This window comes from Drosophila busckii, chromosome 3R (genome assembly GCF_011750605.1).
Source record: "Drosophila busckii strain San Diego stock center, stock number 13000-0081.31 chromosome 3R, ASM1175060v1, whole genome shotgun sequence".
NCBI classification, from domain to species: Eukaryota; Metazoa; Arthropoda; class Insecta; order Diptera; family Drosophilidae; genus Drosophila; species Drosophila busckii.
The window spans coordinates 16,916,257-16,941,296 of NC_046607.1; the positions used below are offsets into that span (position 1 = coordinate 16,916,257).

At 43.0% G+C, this 25,040-nt stretch overlaps 3 protein-coding genes across 4 annotated transcripts; 2 read left to right on the plus strand and 1 right to left on the minus strand.

Moving 5' to 3' along the window:
- Positions 1 to 1,700: 1,700 nt before the first annotated feature.
- On the plus strand, positions 1,701 to 8,338 carry LOC108604143 (scavenger receptor class B member 1). The gene is made up of 7 exons (XM_017993452.2): positions 1,701 to 2,233; positions 6,139 to 6,230; positions 6,286 to 6,798; positions 6,854 to 7,014; positions 7,070 to 7,350; positions 7,413 to 7,531; positions 7,590 to 8,338. Exons 1-7 carry the CDS (start codon positions 2,197 to 2,199, stop codon positions 8,019 to 8,021), a joined length of 1,635 nt encoding a protein of 544 aa, XP_017848941.1. The 5' UTR covers positions 1,701 to 2,196; the 3' UTR covers positions 8,022 to 8,338.
- LOC108604144 lies at positions 8,055 to 9,864 on the minus strand. Its single transcript, XM_017993453.1, has 3 exons — positions 9,550 to 9,864; positions 9,294 to 9,480; positions 8,055 to 9,227 (listed from the first exon to the last, which is right to left on the minus strand). The coding sequence occupies exons 1-3, from the start codon at positions 9,611 to 9,613 to the stop codon at positions 8,330 to 8,332; spliced, it is 1,149 nt and encodes a 382-aa protein (XP_017848942.1). The 5' UTR covers positions 9,614 to 9,864; the 3' UTR covers positions 8,055 to 8,329.
- Positions 9,865 to 17,910: 8,046 nt separating this feature from the next.
- LOC108604741 (calexcitin-2) lies at positions 17,911 to 24,610 on the plus strand. 2 transcript variants are annotated; one of them, XM_017994324.1, is made up of 5 exons: positions 17,911 to 18,016; positions 21,187 to 21,280; positions 21,919 to 21,971; positions 22,267 to 22,386; positions 23,771 to 24,094. In XM_017994324.1, exons 2-5 carry the CDS (start codon positions 21,223 to 21,225, stop codon positions 24,092 to 24,094), a joined length of 555 nt encoding a protein of 184 aa, XP_017849813.1. In that variant the 5' UTR covers positions 17,911 to 18,016; positions 21,187 to 21,222. The 2 variants fall into 2 exon arrangements, with proteins under 2 accessions (XP_017849813.1, XP_017849814.1); XM_017994325.1 differs by lacking the exon at positions 17,911 to 18,016 and having other exon boundaries at positions 21,223 to 21,280; positions 23,771 to 24,610.
- Positions 24,611 to 25,040: the final 430 nt, after the last annotated feature.

Below are 25,040 nucleotides of genomic sequence, written 5' to 3' on the forward strand. Positions count from 1 at the left end.
AAGCCACGCTAATTCACTTAAACTGTATCAACGGTTATTAAGTAATTTATGATGAAACAGTTTTCCAAACTTACATAAATTTATTACTATGTATGAGATAAGAATTGTTATAGCATAAGCTAGCAAGCTCAAACTATATATTTAAAAGTCTTCCTGGCTGAGTCTGAGTACACTCGATTAACTAATGGCTAATCACAGGGTATTGGCTAGAAATTTAAACAAGCTGAGCTGGCTGACTCATTTGTTTACACAACGTGTACTTAAACAATTTTCCAGTTGCACAGAGGCCAAAGTTTATGTTTGCAACACTTTGCACGCGTCAAAGCTAAGGTCACGCCTCTAATTGAACGAGCATACACAGATACAGATACAGCTAGAGATATAGGAAAGCTTTTTGCCACATCCTTGACACGAGCCCAAAAGCTTTTGAAGCTGCACAAAGTAAATCAAAACGAAAACTTTCCAGCGCCGTTAAAAGGCAGTTAGGCATTTGCTATATGTTTAAATCTGCCATAATTATGGTGTGACTTGTTATAAACAACAACATTTAGCAAATTACAGCATGGCAACTGCCAGTTAAGCAGACGGTGGCGGTGGCGCTGGCGGCGGCGTCTCATCCAAAAGGCCGAGGGAGACAGAACGCTTGGGCGTTAGTTTAATGAGCGCGTGTGCGCTCGACTTAAAATTCGGTACTAAATGTCCGTCAGACAATGTGTATGAGAACAAAAGATGTTGGCCATAAAATTAACAAATTGCGGCTATTATAATTAAGCTAGCTAAGCGAAAAAAAAGTACGTAGATACATGCGATCTTAATATAGAATCCAGCAGCTCTCGGCAGCTCTGCTCTGGGTCACATTATGGAGCAGCAGCTGCTTACGTCAGTCAGCCAGCAGTTAGTCTGTACTGTTAATCGCTTAGAGCTTCCTGTCGCAGTTCCCGGCGGTCTCTGTGACACGTGACACAAGCGAGTTGACCAGCGATCTAGTTATAAATCGATCGGCTAGATTATTACTATCCGCATTGCTGCTAAATAGTTATTATCAGCAAATAACCATTGGGATGGCGTGGGGCAAGGGGCGTTCAGAAATTGGCTCTAATTGTGATTGCTACTCATGCATTTATTCAAAAGCTCCTGGGCACGTGTGCGTGCTTATTAAAGATTAAATAGAGTCATTTGTGCTATTAAATGTAAAACACAAAAAATTACAAAAGTAGCCAGCAGCACAATCTCCTAGAAACGCTCATGTGAACTTTAAAATGGCGTTAGCCACAACAGCAGCAGCAGCAGCAATCGTTAGTAATTGTTTTATTAGCGAACTTTAGTAACCCCCAGACAGAGGCAGCAGCAGCAGCTCATCCATTCTATGCGGGCGGGCGGGTTGGTGTTGGGGTTGGGTCGCAAATACTTATGGAAGCTATTGAAAGTACCTGCCGCTGTGTACTAAATATAGTTGTAGTTGTTGTGGTTTGCTGTTGCTGTTGACACCCAGGGAACGTTGACGTCGCTGCTTGCGTCGCCGTTGCGCACGCTCTAGCAGAGGCTTGAAAGTGGACCGGTTCGTGTAAAGATTTTTGAGCTTTGTGTGCCGCTAGATGCTCGGTTGCCCAGCTGTACGATCTACGACTCGACCCGCTACGTCTACGTCTCAGTCGGAGCTGAGCAGCCCGGCGCAAGAGTCCATATAAAGGTCTCCAGTGCTGTTCAGATCAGCGCATTAACTTGTCAAATATCGTGAGAATAGGAAGTGCGTGTCAGTCGATTCAACCGCAGCGCACAACAACAACACAACACAACATCAACTACATAAGTGCAACAAAAATAGAATTTCAATTAAATCCTAAATAACTCGAACGTAATCGAGCCCATATATCAATTAAGCGAAAGCCAAAACGGAAAAATCAATCAAAACGTTGTTAGAACAAGTGCATAAATATGTTAATCTAAAGCTAATGCTAATGCAAATTAATGATACTACAAGTTCGCTTAGTCCTGCACTTGCAATTGCTGCTGCTGCTGCTACTGCCCTGTCATAAATAAACATTAACCCGAGAGCTGTTTAATCAATTGATTTTAGCCACTTAACAACTGCTAATAGCAGTAGTTGCGAAAAGTTCATAAATCTAAGCTAACAATAATCATAATAAAAATAAAAATAACTTAAAGTACACACACACACACACACAAACACAAAAAATGAAACTGTTCACCAATAAAACTCAGCGCAATACAAGTGAGTAAAGCCGTCAACTTACATTTAATTAAGCCGAAAATTCAAAACGCCATAAAACACAGATAATACCCAAAGTAAAGGGAACCCCTCTCGCATATATTTTTGAGCAGATATTAAACATTGCTTGCTAAACTGGTTGCTTGATTCGGTGGCTGCTGCTGCTGCAATTGGTGCTATAAAGCAGGATTTCGTGTAGAATGTCGAAAACGCGCAAAAGTTTTGAAATGTGCGCGTCGAGATTTTCGCAACTGCAAACGCTGCACGTTTCAAAATATTCTGTACTTGCAATTTGAACTATAAATGCCATTTAGAGAGCAATTAGCAAGTGCTTAACTTTGTATACATTTTTATGCAAAAAAAAAAAAAAAAATAGAATATTAAAATTCTATATAAATTGTTATTGTTTTAAATGCCTGTCCAATTGGATTTGTTTATTAAGTGCACTTGTTATAATCCGTTCGTAATTGCTGTCATATCATTAGATCGATTCGCCAAGTCATTGAATGTAAACTAATTCCAAAGTACGTGTATTAACAGATCTCTCGCCCCCAATTAAACTTGCATAAATTTTATGCCGAGCCGCTCCGTACCGTACCGAGCTGTAATGTCACGTACTAACAGTTTACCATTGAAGCCTCGAAGCCATCAAATTGAAGGCAAAAGCGCGCGCTTGTAACCTTAAAGATGCGTCCGATTTGACCCACATAGGCAACAAATTATTATTATAACTTTTGCTTTTCTCTCAACAAAGTATTCGTCATGCTGTTTGGCTAGAGGAAATATTTGCTAAATTCTTTAGCTTAGACGAAAATCGTCATTCATAGAAAATAGAAATAGTACACAACTTAATGTGTGTGTATTAGAGACACAATGCAAATACTAAAAAATAGCTACGAAAAAAAAAAAATTATAAACAAAAGGCGATCAGTTTCAAAGCCAATCGGCCGGGCGGATTCAAAAAAACTGGGGGGAAGTTGTATTTGCTTTTCCTTATTGGCAGGCGTCTAATTGCAGTTGTTTAGCGTGTGCGACTATTTAAGGGTTTTTACTGTTTGTTGTTTGGGTTTTTTTTGTTTTTGGCGATGATGATAATTCTAGCAAATAGCAACAATGCAAAGATTAATCATTAGCCAAACACAGGCAAACCAGAGGCAAACACGACGCGACTTCAACTTCTAATGCTACGTGAGCGTATCTTGTAGATACATATTCCAGCAAACAGCTTAACAGCTTGTAGCAGCAGTTAACAGCTAAATCTAGCCGACCCCCTAGCTGACTAGCATGCTAGTATATTTACTTAATTTATTGTCATTTGACGGAAGTCACACATACAAGCGTAATTGCAACAGACAAAACTATTGAAGGTGCTGAAATTATACATTGTTGTTAAAATAAAAACAATAACTATATATATGTATATTCTTGACTTCACTGGGTCAGGCGCTTAAACTGTTGCACATACGTTGCTTACGAATTGTGCAGTGAACTTGAACTTCAAGCTGCTGTCATGAATACCTTTACATATGTTGCAGGCGAGGTTCACTCTCGATCGCGATCTCTCAGCCTCAATCTCAGTAGGTTAGAGCGGCTGTGGCTGTGGCCAACAAACGGGTTCAGAGCTCAAAATTTTTGATTCAGCCGTATCAGCTGTCAAAGCGACAAGCGTCGCTCATTCATGTTTTTTGTGTGTTTATTTTGGTTTTTTGGTTTGGGTTTTTGTTTTTGTGGACGGGTCTTTTGGAACGCGATCACTACTTTGGCAATGCAATTGCATAATTTACCACTAACTGGCTGTCGTCTAACTTTGTCTCTTGCTCTTGCGTTCGTTGGATCTGTTGTTTGGTCATTTTTTCTTTTTTTTTTTATATGTGTGAGATTCGTTGCAGCAGAATAATTTGGCGCTTTGTTTGATGCTTAATTTATGGCAGCTGCTTTATAGCGACAACTCAAAGCTATCGAACGGTCTATGAACTATGAAACTGAAACTGAAACTGAGTCAACGAAATCAGCCAACACATTGTCAGACTCAAGGATATACAAAGTCATACGATAAAAAAAAAAACAAAAGCTTCACTTACTATCTTGTATTCGTTGCTTTTATTTAAATAAAGCATAGTATGGAAAGTTAAAGTTATGGGAATTTTCAGCTGGAACTTTTAAAACAATGCGCATGCTCCACAACAAACTTGCACTTAACTTGGCCTCTATTATTTAATTGCTTAATGTAATATATACAAACGCATAGAGATTTACAGTAGCAAGCATTAAATGAATGAAACAGAAATAAATAAACAAACTGCAATTCGAAAATTGTTATGATATTGAAAATAATCAGACTACTCACTCAGTTATAAAGCTCATATTAGTTAAATAGAATAAAATAGAGTTGTGTTAACTGAACTCAATATAGTAAAGTTTGGTTTTAATTAGCATGGCTCAATCTGAAGTAAATGTTTTCATTTAGTATTTTAACCATAACTAAGTAAACAGATGTTTAATAGAGCAAAGCTCAGTTGAACCACAGTTATCCACTATTTAAAATATAGATATTATTTTCTTCAACGTTGCTTTATTGACAGTTAAATTAGTATTTAATAAATATTTGCTCTGCTAATCTAGCGTGATTCCTTTCTCACATTTTTTGCGCAGTCAACCTTGCCTTTATTATTATTAATTAATTTCTTCAAAGCTGCAGAAGTATTGCCAATAGGAATTTCAAAAATGTGTTAAGCTCTTCGTGTGGATGCGCAATTTACTTTAGTTCCGGTGTTCTTTATTTGCTTCTTTTTTTTTTTTGCTCTTAATATCAGTTTGCTTTGCTTTCGATTTAAAGGTCTTGTACTTATTTGCGCTGGCGGCGTAGCAAATTTTTACTACGAAAGACAAAAATTGATGTTTGTTAATGAGTTAATGTTGTTATTGTTCCGCTTGATTTTGACTTAGGGGCTTGTTAAGCGGTTCAATGATCCGTTCTGTGCACATTGTGCTATTTTATTATACACGCTATCCAATTGTCAAGTACTTAGGTTGCGGTTTGGTGTCACTTTGCTGGTGGGATTACCTAAATGAATTCGCTGAAAAAATGAATATGGCTAATACTTTTATTTATTTATTTTGTTTGATGACAATTTGCGTTAGGGTTGGGCAATGCACGACCATGATCTTGCCAAATAACAAATCGTTCGACGAGGCGGTCGCGTTCGCTTTCGCGTTGGAGTGTCACTTTGAGTTCGAGTTCGAGTTCTTGTATAGCTCAGAGAGCTGGCGCTGAAGCTGGAGCTACGTGTTGATTAGCTTGTAATCGAGCGTTTAGCTTATAACCGGTAGGTTTAACGCACTCAATGATAACTGTCTTGCGGAAGGTGAGCTTCTTGCCTGCCGCTTAGCTTAGTGTGTCAAAACTAGTTTTCATAGGTGCCGCTTGATAAAAATCTCATTTAATGACGCGATACGGAGACAGACACAGCAGCCTATGAGCTAAATGGTAGCAAGGTTGCCGCAAAAGTTTCCCTCTGGGTATTCCCAGACGATGAGTGCAACCAACGATAGTTTCAGCTTCCCTTTCCATCGATCGTAAAGTCGAAGAACGTTTATTGAACTCTCTCTCGACTCGACGTAGCCATATATTTTATTTTAGCGCTGTCATCGACACAAGTGTGTTTGTTTTCTTGATTTTTTCTGTTTGCGGTTTCCTGCTCCTGCCATTGAGGTAGGTCAGCAGTAGCAGCGAGCAGCGCCGAAGGTCAATGCGCTTGGCAGGCGCACGCGATCCAATCACACAAGTTGTCAGTAGTTTAGCAAACTAGTTGAACTTCGACTGCTTGCAACAAAATGTTGCTGCCGTTTAACAACAAATCACTTGCAATTTATGCATGCAGCATGTGCTTACATTTTATTTATTGCAGAGCTGCTGCGTTGCGCTGCGCTGGGCATGACGCTGCTCTTCTTTGGTGCCGTCATATTACTAACCGATCCAGTCAAGCTGATAGTGGAATGGGTAAGCGAACTTCAACTTCAAAACAAATAAAATGCTAATATTGTTATATCTACAGCAAATTAGCTTGACGCCTGGCACGCTGCTCTATAAGCTGTGGCTGCATCCGCCGCTGGAGGTCTTTATCATGGTCTACATGTTCAACTACACCAATGTGGATGCATTTATAGATGGCACCGATGCCAAAATGAAAATCACCGAGGTGGGTCCCTACGTCTACCGCGAGGTGCTTACCAACAACAACGTCACCTTGAACGAGGCCAACAACACCATCAGCTACACACCAAGACGCATCTACGAGTTCGTGCCGGAGCGTTCGGTGGGTGACCCGAAGGTCGATCGCATACGCGCGCCCAACATACCGTACATGGGCGTAAGTACGCAAGCCGCCCAGCTGTCCATGTTCGCTGCCTTGGGGCTGAGTGCGCTGACCAAGCGACTGAATGCGCAGCCCATGCTGGAGGTCAGCGTGCATGAGTACATGTGGGGCTATGAGGATCATCTGGTGCACTTGGCCTCCAAGTTTGTGCCCAGCCTAATCGATTTCTCCAGCTTCGGCATTATGGATAAGGCAAGCCAGCCAATTCACTCAACTATTTTAATAAGCTAACAGTTTTTGCTTGCAGCTGTTTCGCGAGGGCAATGAAACTAATGTGTTTAACATGAACTTGCCAGAGCCGAAGGATGCGCAGGGCAATAGGCAGGCGGGCACGCCACGCGGCTACTCCATCAACAGCATTAATGGCGAGCAAGGCTTCAGTCGCTGGGAATACGATGCGTCTACCAAGTAAGCTGCAAACAAAATCAAAAAATCAATTAATTAATATAAACATTTATTGTAGCGGCACAATGTGCAATCGCATTTGGGGCAGTCACGATGCGACGCTGTTTCCACGCGACATGAACGCGCAGGATACGTTTTATATATATCGACGCACCTTTTGTCGTCGTCTGCCCATGAAGTTCAATCGCACGCTGGACTTCAAGGGCTTGGATGCGTTTGAGTTTGTTATGGAGCCGCACATCTTTGACAGCGAGCTGCATAATGATAACACCAGCTGCTTCTGCAAGAACAATCAGTGCCTGAAGAAAGGCGTGGGCAATGTTTCACCCTGCTATTATAGTAAGTATACGCAGCGTTCAACCATTTGTTGTTTAACCTTATGTTTGCTTTATACTGTTTAGACATGCCCTTGGCCATAACATATCCGCATTTTATGCATGCTGATCCCAGCTTGCTGCAGCCCTTCGAGGGTCTGAGTCCGAATATATCGCGCCATACTTCGACTTTCATGCTGCAGCCAGTAAGTCTCAAGTTCTTGCCACACTTTTATGTTTACTTATGTATGTCTTTGCTTTTAGCAACTGGGCGTGCCGCTGCATGTGCACATGCGTCTGCAGGCCAATCAGGTGGTGGGCAACATCAAGTTCAATCGCTTGATGGAGCCGTTTGAGAATCTAGTGCTGCCGCTGCTTTGGGTGGATCTGACCATTGACAACTTGCCGCTGAGCTTGCAGTGGCTCTCGCGTGGCTTGAAGACGGGCTTTCCACTGCTGCAGTCGGCGCTGGCGCTGCTTATGCTGCTGGGCGGTCTTTATCAGCTGAGCGCTGCTTTGCTGCTCTGCTTCTGGTCGCCGCCAGGTGGTAAAAGCAAAACAGAGCTGGCCAGCGAGAAGCCCACAGCGAATGTATTGGCTGGACTTAGCTTGGTCGCTGCGCTGCATAAAGCGGAGCCAACGCTGCCGGAGGAACAGCAGCTGCTTGCAGCGCACCAAAAAAAGAGTTTGGTGTGATTGGATTGGAACGTAGTTTGCAACGTTTTTTTGGAACATTACCTCAAATTAAGCTGGGTGGCGACCCAGCACACTGTGATATTAAAGCACTAAGCTAAGCATGAGAGATTCATTTTTGGTGTAGATCGTATTCTGCTCAATGGAAACAACTTAGGGATACAAAACAAACAAACTAAGCTTAAGCTTATGTAACAATTGTGTATAAATAACAAAGTTAAGGTTTAAATTAAGGTTTAACGGTAATGCTAATGCTGCACAGCTGAGTTTGTCTTGATTTGTCGACGAATAAAGCACAAATAAAAAACTGCTCAATGTGAGGCGATGGTGTCTTCAATCCAATTCAAATAATACGAGATGCGCAAATAGACATCCGGAAAGTTTTCCAAAGCACAGCCAGAGCCAAACGAAGTGACGCCCGCCAAAATCCAAGGACCATCTTGGGATAGACGACACTGCAGCGGACCACCCGAGTCGCCGACGCAGGTGCCGCCCTCGCCGTTCAGCTGGCCAGCGCACAGATGTCCGCCGTGTATGTTGACAAAGCTGCCGTAGGCGTCCTTGCAGCGGCGATTCTGATGCAGCGGCACTTGCGTCTTCAGCAGCTGACTGGACAAATCACCGCTTATGTTGGCCTTGCCCCAACCCGTGGCTACGCAGTCTATGAACGGCGACTGCTGCAAGCTCTGCTCCGCGTCCAGCTCTGGCCGCAGTTTCATGAGCTTATCATTGCGTCTGCGCGTGCGCTTCAAGCTGCGCGGCGAGCGCTGTGCATAAGCCTGACGCAGACGCTGCAGTATTTTCATATTCATGAGCTCACGCATGGACATGTTGATGGAGCTGGGCGCAGTCACATTGCGATAGCGTCGTCTGCTCTGCACGTTGCGCAGAAAGTTGTCAATCTTCTCGGGCAGATCGTCCAGCTCCAGCTGCTGACTGAGCACATCTGCAGCGGCGGCGGCATCAGGCGTGGGCGGCTGCTCCTTAAGCATAAACGGCAGACATATGCGGCGTATGTGTGATGAGCGTGAAAGATCCGCAGGCTTCGAAAGCTTCATGAGCACCACATCGTGTCGAAAATTGTGATACTGATGGTGCAACACTATTTTCTCCACCGGTATGCGCTGCTCATGACCCGACTCTACATTCCTATCATGCTCGCCCAGCACTACAGTCCACAGCGGTGGTATGGGCAGGTTAAAGAGATCACTGAACACAGAGCGAGCAAAAACAAATTAAATTGAGTTGAGCTGATCGAGTTGAAGTGCCACTCACTTGTGCACACAATGTGCGGCTGATAGTATCCAATATTGATGTATGAGCACGGCGCCACACCAATGCCCCAGAAAGCCCAGCGAGGGATGCAGCAACTCCAACGAAGCCTGCCACGGAAATTGACCCTCATGTGTGCTGGCGCCCGCTATAATACGCGCACTTCTTCTGCCCGGTCGACAGCCGCAATCTGTGTGGGTGGGGGGCAGTAGTAGTTACAATTGCTGTTGCAGCTGCAGGCCTTTCCACTTGCACTTACCTGTCTCAAAGGTCGCTGCGCTCTGCAGCAACAGCAACAGCAACAGCAGCAGACTTGGCTTCATCTCTTGCTTTTAGCGGCGCATTGCGCGCATGACTGACCCAAAGTCAGAGACGCAACTATTCTGATGCTGTTGCTGGCAGCAACTGTTGCTGGTTGCTGTTGCTGTTTGCTGTTGGTTTTCACTTTCACGCTTGCAGCCAAATCAGCTACCAACTTAAAGTCTCACTCTCTGACTTCTTTAATAACCCTTTATGCCTCAAATATTATAATTTACGAGCTTTTCTTTTCTCGCTCGCTCGCACGCGCGCGCGCTCTGCGCATTAATTAGCCAACTGAGCTGACGCTGGCTGGGGCGTCGTCAACGTCTCGCAAATTGTGCGCAGAAGCTGAAGCAGAAGTCAAAGCCAAAGCCAAAGTTATCGCGTTATATAACAATAGCTGCTGCTGCTGCTGCTGGGTGGCCCGCGAGCTGAAGCGCTTACGTTTCTTTTAGCTTTTTACGGTTTTATTTTTGGCTTACAATGAGAGCGCGCGTTTGGGCCGCCGCGTTTGAAGTTTGAGTTTGTGTTTGGAGCAGTTGGAGCGAACTCATGCGAATCGTTAGCGACGCTGACGAGCGCCAAAATGCAACTGTGCGCTGCTCAGGTTTGCCAGCAAACATTTACCGTTTCGGTTACAGCGATGCTGCGCTGCCAGCGTCGACATTTGGCTTTTGGATTGTGTTGCATGCCGCGCGCACTCTTACAACAACAACAGCAACATAGACAGCAGCAGCAGCAGCAATAATAATAACAAAGCGCTGCCAACGAAAGTGAAAAGACAAACGCAAAGCGGGCAAAAGAGCAACTAAAGTCTCTGACGCCGACGCTGAGACGCTTTGCTTTGCATTGAAATAAAGACAGAAAAATATGCATAAAAAGATTAAAAAACAAAAGCGTGAATTAGGCACGCTACAACAGCGTTTAATCATTCACCAGCAAATAAAACTGCAAAAATACAAACTAACAAATATAAATTTAAGCGCGTCTCAAGTGATTTATGTAGAGCTTTTAAGCAGCTCTTGGCCATTTGTTAGAAGTCGACAGTTAACACTTGCTGCTGGCTGTCTGTCTGTCTATATGAATAATAGCAGCTAGATATATTTTTAATGTTTTAATTAAATTAAACAGTGCTGTAATCGCTGTACTTAGTTAGAGCGAGTCGTGACCGGAAATCTGCGGATGCACAATTTTCATTGCAATTGCAATTGTGCAATTGCTTGCTATTAACAAATAAGTAGTCGAACTATATAAATACTTAATGCGCTTGCTAAGTAGTCGAACTATATAAATAACTTAATACTGTTGATAGACGTGTACACGTGTAAGCTTAATGCTGCTCTTCAGTTCCAAATTACGTATACGTAGTATCATTGTCTGTCCAGCTGGCTGGCTGGCTTATGCATTAGCTAAGCAGTGCACATTCTTGAAATGCCAAACAGTTTGCAATTAAGCGCATAACTTAAAGTTCATTACAAGGCTCGTAAATTGCGGACCTGCGACAAGTGATATTTATTAAAGTTCGCTGCTGCTGCTGCTGCCTGCCTGCGATTAACCTAAGTACATGGGCATAAATATTAAACGCATTGCAGTGTGAATGATTGCTCTGCCCACAAGCTGTCCACTGCAGTGTTCACGGTGAGTGAGTGAATGCTGCTGAGTAAGTAAGTGAGTGTATTAAGAGTCTATGTTGCGGCCGCTAATGCTTTGTTGCTGTTGTTACTTTCGTTTTCATTACAGCAGCAGCAGCAGCAGCAGCTGACTCTTGAGGCACTGCAACTGCTTGGACTGACACCCGGACCCGCAGCCGCAGCCACTGCCGCAGTCGCTGCCGTTGAATTCCGTGTTGATGCACAAACTCATAAGTCATTCAGCTTGTTGTTGCAGTCACAACAACAGCTGTAACAGCAGGCTGCCTGCCTTTGGGCAATGGGGAAGTTGCAACAGCAACAATGAAGACAACATCGCTCTGTTTACGCAGCCAATTGATCATTTAAGCCAACTACGCTGTGGCTCAGCGCCTCTTAGGCCTGTCAATTTGTTATTGTGGGCGTTGTCGTCGCTGTTGTGGCAGCAACATTTACAGCAGCTGCAAGGCGCCTCTTGAGCTGTGCGGCAAGTTGTTGATGTTCGCTTGTTTGTCTGCTTGTTTGTTTGTGTTTGTTTGTTGCGCCGTTGCCTTTGCTCTTTGCCTGGGCTATGACGAACGTTAATCAAAATCAGAAAATCGCTTGCACAATCAGCGTAAATTTTTTGTTGGAAAGTCAAAGTTGCCAGTTAAGGCTAATACCAACTGGCTAAGACTCGACTGATGTGAACTTTCTCAGCGTTGCAAAAACAAAAACAAAAACACAACGCACACAACGGAAAATAAATTGTCGAAATTTAATAGAAGAAATGTTTACGCACACAACGTGCGGCGACAATCAACGGAAGCGTTGCGGGTCACTTAGCTGCAGATTCAGTTCCATCTTCATCTACAGCTACCACCAAATTAGTCAAGCCCGACAAACTGAGCACGTAAATCTTTGGCGTTGGCGTTGGCGTTAGCCTTAGTCTGACTGGCTGCCTGGCTAGAGAAATCGAGTGTCGAGACCTTGAGTGCAACAGACAGTGGCGCACACCACACACACATTGGGCTGCAATTTCACTCACAGCGATGCGCCTGTTATTCAATTGCAATTGCATCATAGCAACATGTGGTTGGTCGTCTGCCAATCAGCTGCAAATGCAACGGATGCAAGCTGAGCGGAGCTGAGCTGAGAGTTCGAAAACCTGACAAATCGGTTAAACAGCGAAACGGGCGTCGACAGCTTCACTTGCTGTATGCGTCGTCGTCACAGCTGATCGACATTGGGAAGTGAGACGCGCCAACAGCAACCAACAAGCAGCATTTGCATGTTGCAACAACAGCAACAACAGCAGCAATCTCATGATGCGCGCATTACATTACCAACTGGCTAAAGCGGCTGTCGCTTTCCAAGCAACCAACTCTCTGCCTCATATGAAAACGAAAGTGCTGCAAGTTGTAGCCAGCTGTTGTTGTTGTTGCTGCTGTCGCTGCTCACGAATTAATATCGCTGCTTCTGCTGCTGCTGCTGTTGTATTTCCTGTATCTGCCAGAGTTTGCAGCGTTTGTTTTTGTTTGACTTGCTGTTGTTGTTGTTGTTGTCGTGGCAGTGGCATTGGTAGCTAACGTTGCATGCCACTTGCACCGCGTGCAAACGCAAACCGGCGCGAAATATTTTGTTGCGCTTAGAAAAAAATGTTTGCACAAAATTTGCAAGTCGATGCAATTCAGATTGGCTGCCAGTTAAGCGACAATGAACGACTGCTATATACACTTTAATACAAATAATTATAATTTAAGCTTGAACTTACTGCTGCACTTTAATTTAAGTTTAAAGTGCATTCACTATTCGTTTGCTTTGCTGTTTGCTTGTTGTTTATTTATTTTTTGGCTGTTGCTGTTTGCATATCTTCTGCATTGGTAGTTCGTGTTTAGTTACAACTAAACTTACAAATTAGTTACATGAAATGAGTTAGATATTGGTATTTCAAGGCTATGTTTTGCATTTCGATTTGAGTTGGTGAAAATTAATATGCAATATGCCTGGGAAGCAAAGCTGAGCCAGCCAGCCAGCCAGCCAAACATATCAGTTGGTGAGCTGAACCAGTTGCCAGCCCACCCAAGCCGCCTTTTTATTAATGGCAATTAACGTAAACTGAATTGCAGCAGTTTTGGCTGCAACATCAAGCTGTGTCTGTTGCACCTTTGTTTCCTTTTTGTTGCAAATTGAACTCGTTTGAACTTGCGCTTGCTGGCTAACAAACAAAGCGTTAATTGTTTAAATTATGTCAGCTTGTCGCACTGCAGACATTCGCGAATTGCCATTCGCAACTTGTGATAAGCGCGTTGCAGTCTGCGTCACTCAGCGTAGTTTTATCTTTGATCTTAGTACCCCGGCACACACTTGAGCTTGATTTTGCATAATTACGAATTGCTTGAGAATTGCCTAAGCGCTGGCATTTTAAATGCATTATGTAAATGCTTGTGAGCTTGCCCTCTGCTAAATTAAAAATAATATAATTTCAGCTTGAATGACAAATCTCACATTTGCTTTTGTTGCTTACCTTGGCGGCAATTGATGACGACAGCAGCCGACGACTGACTGACGTCTTTAATTGATAAGCTTTTGGCTTTATTTTTAAACTTTTGGCAAGCACTTGTCGACAACGCTTATCAGCTTAACAGTTTCGCAAATAGAAAATAGTTTGTGCCGCAGTGTGGCACGCGTTATCTTTGAGATACAATTGCGGCTGCGGGTCTGCGCGGCTTTGTTTTGTTTCTTCTTGTATTTTCTCTAAGCAAATTTGTATACATGTCGTATAACCTTCGCCTAGACCTCAGGCCCAAATAGATAAATTGCCAAAGCCAAGTGTCTGGGCGGTGGCATACTGGGGCTGTCTGACCTGACATAGATATAGTCATAGTCGTAGTCATAGGCATAGTTATAGCCATAGCTCTATACTCATTTGGGCCATTGCCGAGCCGACATGCTGATGTTGCCCTTTTTCATGGCTTCCGTTGTCGTTGCCAAAATCAATGAAATTTTTCGGCTTCCGCAACCATAACAAGCACCCGCCTAGCTCTATAATAACCAAGCGTTGGCCTAAGGCTCTGTCTGTGCCAAATTGGGGCCGGCAATGCAATAATTGTTATGATGCCGTCCGCTAGTCTAATATTTATTTTGCATATGTGTTGCATGTAAATCGCTGTGGCAAACAAAACGTTTGGCAAGGCTATTAGATACTCTAATTACAGCTGCATCCAAATATAGTAAGCAAAAAGTTTGACAAATTAAAATTTGTTATATAAAAAGCCTAATGCGTTATTGAGTACAAAGTACAGTGGGCTAAAGAGTAACTGCGATCAGTTTGGCTTAGCGCTTATTTGCATGGCGCAGCCAACTGAATGTTTTCGGCCTTTTGAAGGTCAGTTGGGCGCATTTGTTTGGCTACAAATTAGAAATTCGTTTGTTGTGCCAAAATGTTATGCAAGCGCCAATGTTTGTGTTTGTGTGTGTGTGTGGGCTTGCTCGTTGTCTAATTCTATAATTTGCAATGGCCTCCGCATTGCGCAGTTGGAACATGAATTTAATTACATAAGCGTTTGATACTTGGCTTGAAAGCACAGCGGACTAGCGACTAGCACAAATCTCGTCTCATCAATTTTGTGGCGCAGCATAAATCTACAAGCTAAACAAAAAGTCACTCGGCTGCAGCTGCAGCTGGCAGTGCTCGCATGTTGAAAGCAGAGCCAGAGCCACAGGACATGTGTAATTTCTCACGTGATGCAATAACAAAGACAAACTAAAAGCGCAAGCGGCAGCAGCAGCAGCAGCATGTGCTACAAGATACGCTTTAAATTACAAAAATTAAAATAAAATTAAAAACATAACAGAATTATATATAAAGTAAAGCTTGCACTTATTTCATTTATGCAAATTAGTATGTGTGTGTGGCTTGCTTATAACTTAATGGCAGCTGAAGTGCGCTAGCAAAAAAGTAACAGTAAATTACACAAACATAGTGAGAGCAGCACCGCCCACTGCTCACGCCCAACTCAAAAATGCATGACGAGCTCGCATACTTTTAGGGACAGCTGATTTAATTGCACGCCAGCCCAGCCCAAAACCCAGCCAAGGATGCAGTGCGGTGAGAGAATGTGAAGCGTGCCAACCAACGCTGCTGCTGCTGTGGCACCTGCAGCTGATGCCACAGCTCAAGCGTACAGCACGCAGAGCAAAGCGGACAAATTTAAGTACGTGAAAATAAAATGCTTGCCGTTGTTCTTTTCGCATGCGGCCTGCATTTTTATACGCAGCGTATACGTAATGAGTGAAGCACAGCAGCAACAGCAAACCAGAATATGCAAGGCATGCTGCTCAAATAAGATTTGTGCCCAATTGAGCGCAAATTTATTTTATTTTTTAGTTAAGACGCTTTATACGTTCTGCAGTTTCTTTTGTTATCGCATTGTTGCTGCTGTTGCCGTGTGCTACGCTAAACAATACAGCAAAATTGCTTAATTTCATGTTGGTCTAATCAAGTTGCCACTGCTAAGCAGGCGCAGGTTTTGTTGCACGAAAGGCCGCCGCCGCATGCAACGTGGCAGCCACAAATATATGCGAGTGGTAGCCGCAGCCTGCCGTGTTTAGCTCTCATGTGTGCTTTTCATTCAGTTGTTTGCCTGCCCACTCTGCTTGCTTGCTTTTGTATACCTTGGAGTCTGTGTGTGGCACAGCTGCCATTTTTTCGGGGTTTTCTTTTCCTTTTTTTTGGCATGCTTAGTGGGCAGGCAATAAGCACAAGAACAACATGCAAGAGGTAGACAGCTAAACGTTGTCGTAAAAAAGCATAAACGCAAAGTGAAAGCAGCAACCGAAGCAGAAGCGCAGCGTGTGTAACGCTTGCAGCCATTTAACATTTGGCCCGAGTTTGCTCATGTTAATCAGAAACTGTGTCAATGTCGACATCCGTTTCCCAGCCAGAGCCTCTCATAGGCCCACTTGAGATGCAAACAGGTAAAAGCGCCCACAAAATTTAAACATTTGTCTACTCCAACACGCACAGTTGGTTGCACAAACGGCCACACGCCCACTCATACGCCCCACCCACCCACTCATGTGTGTGCACTTAGAAACAAAATGAAAGCAGACGAAACATTGGTAAAACGCTCATCCGCAGCAGCAGCAGCAACAGCAGCAGCCATTAGCCTTGTTGGTTGAAACGTTTTGAAATTTGGAACACAATCATATGCATTGGCCACTGTGCATTGTTTCTGTCCGCTTCAAGCTGTGACAGCTCAGCAGGAGCCAAGTCCGCTTTTGCCACTTTTTCATGCTGATAAATTGGCAGCGACATTTCAGCAAAACTTGACAATTACCAGAGAACACAGCAGCCGCTTCTATGTGTATGTCTATGTGTGTGTGTCTGCGCGGTTTGTTCTTATAATTAAAAGCAAGAAAGACAGGCATGAAATTATTCTGCTTAAATGTTTTTCGGCCGGTTGGTGGTCCAAGCTTGGATCGAATGCGAGTGCGCCACTGCCGTAATTATGCCACACGTTGGCAATGTGTGCAAAGCCAAAATATGCTTCACTAGCCTACGTATATGTGCTTTTGTTTGTCTGTGTGTGTGTGTCTGTGTTTGTGTCAAGGTTGTGCTTTAAAAATTGTCCAGAACAATTGCACATTTTGATTTGTTGTACCAGTTTTTTCGAGAGTGGGCGCTCTCATACGAGTACACTAAGCAAAATGACCAAATAAACAAACAAATATTTTCATATTGATTTCAGTTGTTGACTCTGAATACAAATTAAAAAGCAAAATGGTGAAACACACAGATATTTTCGTATTGATTTCAGTTGTTGACGCTTGATACAAATTGAGCAAAAAGCGTTGCATACTTTTGGAGCGATTGCATTATATAAGCAGAATTTGAATAAACTGTGAGCAAGGCGAAAGAATAATTAATCAAGCGTAGAGAATGTGCGTCAATCTCCCAATTTTAATTGCCCAAATGCATTTTGTTTAAATGAATATAATTGCAGCCAAAAAGAGCAAATAAACACAAGATTCATTTTTAGTGTCTTTATTTCAAAAGTTTTACTTACAGTACTATAAAAATACAATTATATATTGCTTTAAATTGTGTAAACATGCGCCAATTATTTTTAGTTTATTTCTATCTCTGTTTAATCTTAAACATCTTTTATTAAATAATACGATATGTAGTTCGCCGTTTGTTGTTTATCTTTGAAAACACTTTCTTTTGATAAGATAGCTAATGCAGTACAGCTTATGTGTGCTTAAACATTTATTACGTATTGTTCTAGTGACAAGCTCTAAATTTGTAATTTAAATAAACTAATAAATAATTCATTTAATATTTTTTGCAAGTGTTAAATCTCCAAAAAGCATGCAGACACCAAAAATGCCGCATGCTGTCCTGTAACGCAGCACGTGGTAGCTCACACACACACACACACACAGATGCACTTGAGTAACGACAAGTGCAGCGCAGCGTCAGCAGCGACGCTGACGCAGACAGCGCAACAGACACACACACACGGCGATAAGATAAACTGTGCGATGACAAAAAGCACCCAAAGCGACGACGACGACTGCTCGCTGTTGCTCGGTCTGCTACGCTGTCAACGCTGGCGTCGACTGCGACTGCGACGCCATTGCTGTTGGTTGGCTGCTTGGGTGCCTATATAAAAGCCGTGGCTCGACACGAGCGAGCATCACAAAACTGCGAATCGTGCTGCCGAACACACAGGCGATAGTCAGAGTCAGAGTCAAAGTCAGACATCGACACTAAACACAGTCAGAGTCAGAGTCAGAACTAACCAACCAACGGTAAAGTGAAACAATAACATTTGTAGTGCTGTCGTTACAGTTACTTTGTAAGCGAGTGCGTGTGTTTCTATGTGTGTATCTGTGTGTGTGTGTGCTAAGAGTTTCCGTTTGTAAAGTAATGCTGCAATTTTCAAAACATACATTTGAAAACCCCCGACAAAAGCAAAAGTAACAGCCAAAAGTAACGAGCACAAGTTCTTGTAAGAAAGCACAAGCGAAACAAAACAAACACAAGTGCTGAGGGGTGCGGACTGCGGGCTGCGAGGGTTGCAGGTGGGCGCTGCACGTAAAAGTAACCCAAAAACAACAGAGCAAAGCTGAAACCTCGGCCCAGACCCAGTTATAGTTTCAGTTTCAGTTCCAGTTCCTAAGTGGGCTGACAGTTTCAAAAGGAACTCGCTGCTCAATCTGCCCGCTTTTGGAGGCCCACGGGCTCTTAGCCACATCATTATTATGATGATGATAAATGTAACAAGTGCGAGAAGCGCTGCTGCTTTTGTAATGAATTCATTCAAAACTGGCCGAAAGTTTTCACAAGCAAGTTACTTGAAAAACAAAAACTAACTGAAAACGCAAACGTTGCGGGCTCAAGAATCCTTCAACTGTCCTGCCATAGCGTGGGCAAAGTCCGGCAGCTGACAGTTGCTCTATATGCGCCGCAGGCCTAAGAGTCGCCGTCTAAATTAAATGTAAATTAATGCAAATTACATAAAATTACTACAGGCCGTGCCACAACACAATGCACAACAGACGAGACGAGACGTTTGCCTCCACTACGCTGCGCTCGCTCTAGAGCGACGGACGCGCTGCATCAACAGATAAAAAGGCAGTCGCGTTCGTTGTCTATTATTTTAAATTGGCTGCGCAAATTTGCGGCAACGCAAAAGTAATTAGCGACCCATTGTAAAGTATGCCACAGACGTAGCAAGCAGCAAGTAGCAAGTGCAATCTAGAGCGCAAGAGAGCTTAAGGTGCAGCTTGCGAAAAAGAATTGCAGATTTTATTATTTAAATAAATGAAGCTGCGAAAGTGGGTTACACCCAAAATAAATCAAAATTCATTTCCGCTTATATTGGATATTTTTATGTGTGTGCGCGCGCTTATAAATTTTATTTCCTGCATAAAATTGCAATAAAATTTCTAATGAGCTAATATTGAGTTTATAACATGGGCCGATATATAATCATTAATGTGGCGGCACATAAAAAATTACAAATAAATGTTCACAGTCATGTTCATTTATTAAACATAGCGCGCTCGCTAAATGTCTCTAATTAACGCACTGGCCTTGCGCTGAGGCCTAATGTGGTCTTGTTGCTGGCCCAAAGCCATTTTGTGGCTTTTGTGCAATGTCGCATTGGCCATCGATATGTTGATGGGGTAATTAATGCACAAGTTGACAGCGAAACCGTAAGCGCTCATAATGTAAGCCAGATGAAGCGGATATAGCCAGGCAGGCAGCTATTATCCTCTGTCAGAACGGATGGCATGGCGTATGCGTAATATGCGCATTTAATGCACAAAAAACTCAATTCAATTCGCATGCATACTTAATTATTAATTTCATGAATATGTAGAAAATGCGCTGCGCTGCGCTGACTATTAAGCGATTTAAAATTTCATTTCCAATTACCAGCTCTTGGCGCATGCAAATGAAAGTCAATGCCAGTGGCTTACAGGATATGCAGGCGACATGCCAATTGCAGTCAATGAAATAAAATAAAAAAACGCTAAATTGAATTCCATTAGTTGTCACTCTACATGTGCAATAACATTTATTTATACGGGCAGTCAAAAAATTGTGCAAATCTCATTATAAATTTTCAAATTAAATTATAGTGCAGGTGCATTAAGCATAAGCGCAGTAAATTAATTTATATTTCCATGCAATAAAGGTCATAAAACATAAAACTTGCCGTTCTTCAGTTCGTTGGCTTAACTGCGGCATAAAGTTTTGCAATAACAGCTGTGAAGGTAATCAAAACTACTTCAACAGCTTGACTTGAGTGTGTGTGTGTGTGTGTGTTAATATTAGTAAGCTAATAAAAATACTTGCAACTGCGTTTATTTCAGCTGCTGCTACTGCTGCTGCAGTTTGCTTTAAAAATATGTTTAGCAGGTAAATCGCATTAGAGTGATGAGAAATTGTTTGGCCAGCATAACAAAAATTTCGCTGGCATTTCATTTTGTCTAGGCCATCGGCAGTTGAGCTGCCAGCCAAGCTGCATTGCCGTCTTCGCTTTCCACTTGAGATGCGCTCGCTGCAATTTCCTTGTTCACGAATTATGCTTTGCCTTTGACGCGCTCTGCGACGAAATGCAATGAGATGATAAATAAAACAACTGCGCCAGCTGCTTAGCAGGCCCCAGTTGGCCATAGATGCGAGGTAAACAGTTGGTGAATAAGGCCCACGGCCGCATTCATAGCCTCCATTCAGGTTCACAGATTCTCTGGCTGGCAATTTAATGGCATGTTGCTTGGCTCGTAAAGCACAAAGCACACACAGACACAGACAGAGACAGAGACACATACGAGCGCAGTAGCTGTTTAGCCTGACAGCCAATAACCAGCGCTATATGTGGCAAAGTGATGAGTGTCATGGACTGCCAGGATATACGCACACACGCACACACATACCGCTCATATATTTTGCCGTAATTTAGCGTGCAGCCTCTGGCCTCGTTGACTGTTTGCTTTTGATTGAAGGTTAAATGAGGCAAGCAAGGCTGACGACACAGAGAGCAGCAGCAGCAGCAGCAGCAGCAGCAGCAGCTCGGTTCGCATTTCGCATTTGCATTTGTGTTGCATTGCGCGCGTATCCTTTTGTGCATCCTTAGACAGTCTTATTTTATTTCCCTAAGCGCCCCGTTTGCCTGAATTAGCATTGACATAAACTAAGCTGCTGCAACAATGCGTTTAGCATGCCAGCAGTTTCCTTTTAACGGTTCACGTGCCATGATTAAGCTGCTTGCCACGCCCCATAGCCCATAGCCCATGCGCCCCGTCTCTAAACGACATTGGCCCCTAATTGAGTGTGCACTTCACTCCACGGTTAAAGTCTCAAGTCGTTGCGTTTGATTGCCCATCTTTATTGTGCGCCAAGCTGATGTTTTTTTTTTTTTTTCGTTACCAATAGTTTTCACAATTTGCATTTGCATTTTCTTTTGCAGTTTTGCAGTCAGCATAAAACTAAAGCCATAAACAAAATGTCCATCTCCGATTTCCGCAAGAAGAAGCTGGTGTTTCTGTTCGAAGTGTTCTTTGGTGAGTATGCACAATAAAAATTTATTATTCAAATTTAAATTTACGTATACGTAATGCCAGCGTGATGGCATAAACTTTAATAAACGCGCTGCAAAGCGTGCTACACAATTTTGGCTTAGAGCTTAACTGCAGTTCGATTATGACTAATTGTCAGGTAGTAAATAGTTGACACTCTCTCTCGTTATGGCTTATTGTTGGCTGGCTGCCATTGTTTGCTGCTGCAACAGCTGCAGTTAAAATAGCCCAAGCTACTACTTGACACTGAAACTCTGAAGAGCCCATTTCGACCGTCGCTACCAACTGCTAATGATATGAGCTGAGCGCTGGCCAAAAGCCAAAAGCATGAGGTGTGAAAAGCAATGTCAGCAACGGAAACGAGAGCCCGCATAGGCCAGCTGTTTGAGCCAGCTGGCCCTGAAATCCGCTTAACTTGTATGCCTTGTTCATTTGTCTCTTTCTATTTCCATTTCTTTTTTTTTTTTTGTTTTTTGTTTTTTGGGGGCTACAATGTAAACCAACTGGCAAAACCCAAATGCAAAACTCGCTTTGAATTTTCACGCTGAATGCGCAACGCGCCAATTGGCCAACAACAACATCATCATCACCATCATGGGCTTGGGCATGGATATGGTCAACAGATGTGAACAAAAGCGGCGAAATTGATGTTAAGGACTTTGAGCAGGCCATCGAGGTAAGTGGGGCGCAGCAGCATCGGCATCGAATGCAATGTTGCTCAATAAATATGCAACAATTCAAACTAACAGCGCGAGCAGTTGATGCGCACAAGTGCCACATGCCACTAAAAAGTTGCATGCCAATTGTTTTTTTGCTCATACGCACTGTTGATTTAGCATACCATTTGACCTTTGTTTGTTTTGCTTCTGCTCTGCGCTGTGTTCTGTGCTCTGTTATTGTTTTTGTTTCGTTTTGTTTGGCTGGCATTCTGTTGATTTAACTCGTAACTGATAACTCAATTTATGGCGCAGAGTGTGTGCACGCTGCGTGGCTGGGCCAAGGATACGCCAAAGAACAAGGAAACTTACGATGTAATGATGGAAATCTGGACTGGTCTGCGTTCCAAGGCGGACAAGGATAACGATGGACAGGTAAGCGCAAAGCTAAATACAAATGTCTCTCTATGTGTGTGTGTGTGTGTGTTACCCAAAAGGGCAACTGCATGTCAAGTGCTGCGTTTTGGGTTTGCTGCTGGCCATTTGAATGGCTTCATTGTCAAGCAGTGAGCAGTGTGTTGTCAAAAGTGCTGAAATCCATGGACTGCACTCGATGCCATTGTGACAGCCACTGCCAAGTGGGCCTTGCCACAGCTACACACTAACACACACACACACACTGACACTTTGAACACAAAGTCTGTCGCATAAAAAGAAAACTGTTCATAAATTTACTTTTTAGTAGAGCGCAGCTGGCAGTTGCTTGGCTTGTCTGCAGCAGCAGCAGCAGCAGTAGCTCAAGGGGGGGTTGTGGTGAAAAGGGGGCTAGGTTAGCATTAAGCAAATTCCTTGTCGACAAACAATGTGCGGAAATTGAATTGTGAATTATATGAGAAATTCAGTTGCAGTTCCGGGCCACGACTTCAGTTAGTTTTCTAGGCCGCTGCTGATTATAAAGCCAAACTATATACTGCCACAACTACTACTACAACTAAAGCCTGTGCTGCTGCTTTTGAGTTTGTGCACTCAGTGGGGAGTTGGCAACACAATTGCACAAATTAAATTATAATCCAGTCGACACACACACAATGTGCGGTTGCCGCTGCCACTGCCTCACTGCAGGTGAGGTGAGGACTCTTTTGCCATACCGCACTTTTGTCGCATTGATTGCACTTGTAAGATTGTAAGACAGTTAGGCGGAATGCTTTGGCTGCGGGCCAGCTTTGGCTTTTTGACGAAGTTTGCTAAAGTCAACTTTAGAGATTTATTGTGGCTGCCACCAGCAACAGCAACAACTACAACAATTAAACCACCAGACACACGGTCAAGGATGTGTGCGTGGCCTTTTTGGCATTACAATTTTTGGCAATAAACATAAAAAATATGCAGCTTGTTATGTTTTTGCTGGTGGTGGTGTGTGTGCCCTGTCAATTGGCCATGCAATTGATGGCGCTCATTGTCCAAGTGTGTTCGGCTTATTTATGGGCACATTAAAATTTTAGGCAACGCTAGTTGTAGTGCAATTTGGTCAAGGCGTCGATTGCTGATGTTGCGGTAATTGCCGCTCGCTTTGTTGGCCTGGCCTGGCCAGAACAGAAAACGAAAACAACGAACCTGCCGTGCCAGCGGCATAAATTACAAATGACCCACAACTTGCCCTCGGCGGCCATTATGATGTTTTATGAGCAGCTGCCACGCCCACGACAAAGACTAGACGCTGAATGGGCTTTCAGCAGCGGGGCGTAGCACAAAAAGAGAAAAAGATAGCGAAAGTGATTTAACCACTTTTTTAATCTACTGCTTTGCTTGGTTTTTGCAGGTCAGCTTGAATGAATGGTGCAACATGTGGGACGCTTACGCCAAGGATCCCAGCAGCGTGATGGACTGGCAAAACGCCTACATGAACTTTATGTTTGACTTGGAGGACGCCTCGCATGATGGCGGCATTGATGTGACCGAGTTTACTTTGGTCTGCTCCAGCTATGGCGTGGACAAGCGCGAGTGCGAGGAGGCGTTCAGCAAAATGGCTCAGGGCCAAACCGACGTGACCCGCGAGCAGTTTGCCGCCTTGTGGAAGGAGTACTTTGCCTCCGAGGATGTTAATGCGCCTGGCAACTTCATCTTTGGCAAGACCTCGTTCTAAGACCGCGATCAACTCGCTGCTTGTTGCCACTAAAAAAGTCTTTTAAGCTCCAACCTAAGGCTGAACTGCAACAGGCAACAACTGACACTTTGTATTTGTAGGCCACAATGCCAACTCAACTCTTTTTCTCAATTCAATGTTCTAATTTCGTAGCCTAATTTGTGAGCAAGAGAAAAACAAAAAGCAAAAACCAAACTCTACTTACCACATATTTTATATTTATTAAATACTTATATATACATATGCAAGTATTTCTCTATTTATGTGTGTGCATAAAACGTTGATATTTATAATACTACTAACTACTACTGATAACTCAAAAGCTCAATTAGAACATTATCTGATAAAGCTCTGTTGTATAATGTTGATGTGCAAATTAAGCCAATTAAAATGTCAAATTGTTTTTGTGTGCATAGTCTCGTAGTTTATCGGCTCCAACTCTGGGGCATAAATTATAAATGTAAAGTGTTCCAACAAATTGCAAACAATAAATGCTCAACATCTATGATAACTGCATTGAATGCTTTTTATTCTATGGGGCGGGCATACACAGTGGGCCACTCTCATTTGTTTAGTGCGCCTGCCTGTGTAAATAAATATGAATAGGCATCGTTTGATTACGCTTTGTGCAATTTTCAATTGCTTAAAAGACAAATAAAACATGACAGTTTTAATTAAAAAGGAAATAGAAACGTTTAACGTTAAGCACAATTTACATTTGTGGCCTTGGGCTTTGCCAGGCTGCCCTGCTTGGCCAACAATCATTCGATTCTTAAATAGTTTACAGTTTTATGCACGTATTGATACTAAAAATTAAATTGCATTTAGTATTGTATCCCACATATTTATGTTCATTTTAATTGTTCTTTTCACGCCAACATAGAGATGTATAAAACATTTGGATCGGATTATTTTTAGCTGAGTTAAAGCTTCTCAAAGTTTGATT

What these genes read in the sequence shown, in the direction of transcription:
- LOC108604143 (XM_017993452.2), top strand. Translation starts at nt 2,197, where the DNA reads ATGAAACTGTTCACCAATAAAACTCAGCGCAATACAA. An exon ending in TAAAACTCAGCGCAATACAA is followed by an intron (nt 2,234 to 6,138) that starts GTGAGTAAAGCC and finishes TATTTATTGCAG; the next exon opens with AGCTGCTGCGTTGCGCTGCG. An exon ending in CGACTTTCATGCTGCAGCCA is followed by an intron (nt 7,532 to 7,589) that starts GTAAGTCTCAAG and finishes CTTTGCTTTTAG; the next exon opens with CAACTGGGCGTGCCGCTGCA.
- LOC108604144 (XM_017993453.1), bottom strand. Translation starts at nt 9,613, where the DNA reads ATGAAGCCAAGTCTGCTGCTGTTGCTGTTGCTGTTGCTGCAGAGCGCA. An exon ending in CGCAGCGACCTTTGAGACAG is followed by an intron (nt 9,481 to 9,549) that starts GTAAGTGCAAGT and finishes CCACCCACACAG; the next exon opens with ATTGCGGCTGTCGACCGGGC. An exon ending in GCCGCACATTGTGTGCACAA is followed by an intron (nt 9,228 to 9,293) that starts GTGAGTGGCACT and finishes CTCTGTGTTCAG; the next exon opens with TGATCTCTTTAACCTGCCCA.
- LOC108604741 (XM_017994324.1), top strand. Translation starts at nt 21,223, where the DNA reads ATGTCCATCTCCGATTTCCGCAAGAAGAAGCTGGTGTTTCTGTTCGAA. An exon ending in TCTGTTCGAAGTGTTCTTTG is followed by an intron (nt 21,281 to 21,918) that starts GTGAGTATGCAC and finishes TATGGTCAACAG; the next exon opens with ATGTGAACAAAAGCGGCGAA. An exon ending in ACTTTGAGCAGGCCATCGAG is followed by an intron (nt 21,972 to 22,266) that starts GTAAGTGGGGCG and finishes TTTATGGCGCAG; the next exon opens with AGTGTGTGCACGCTGCGTGG.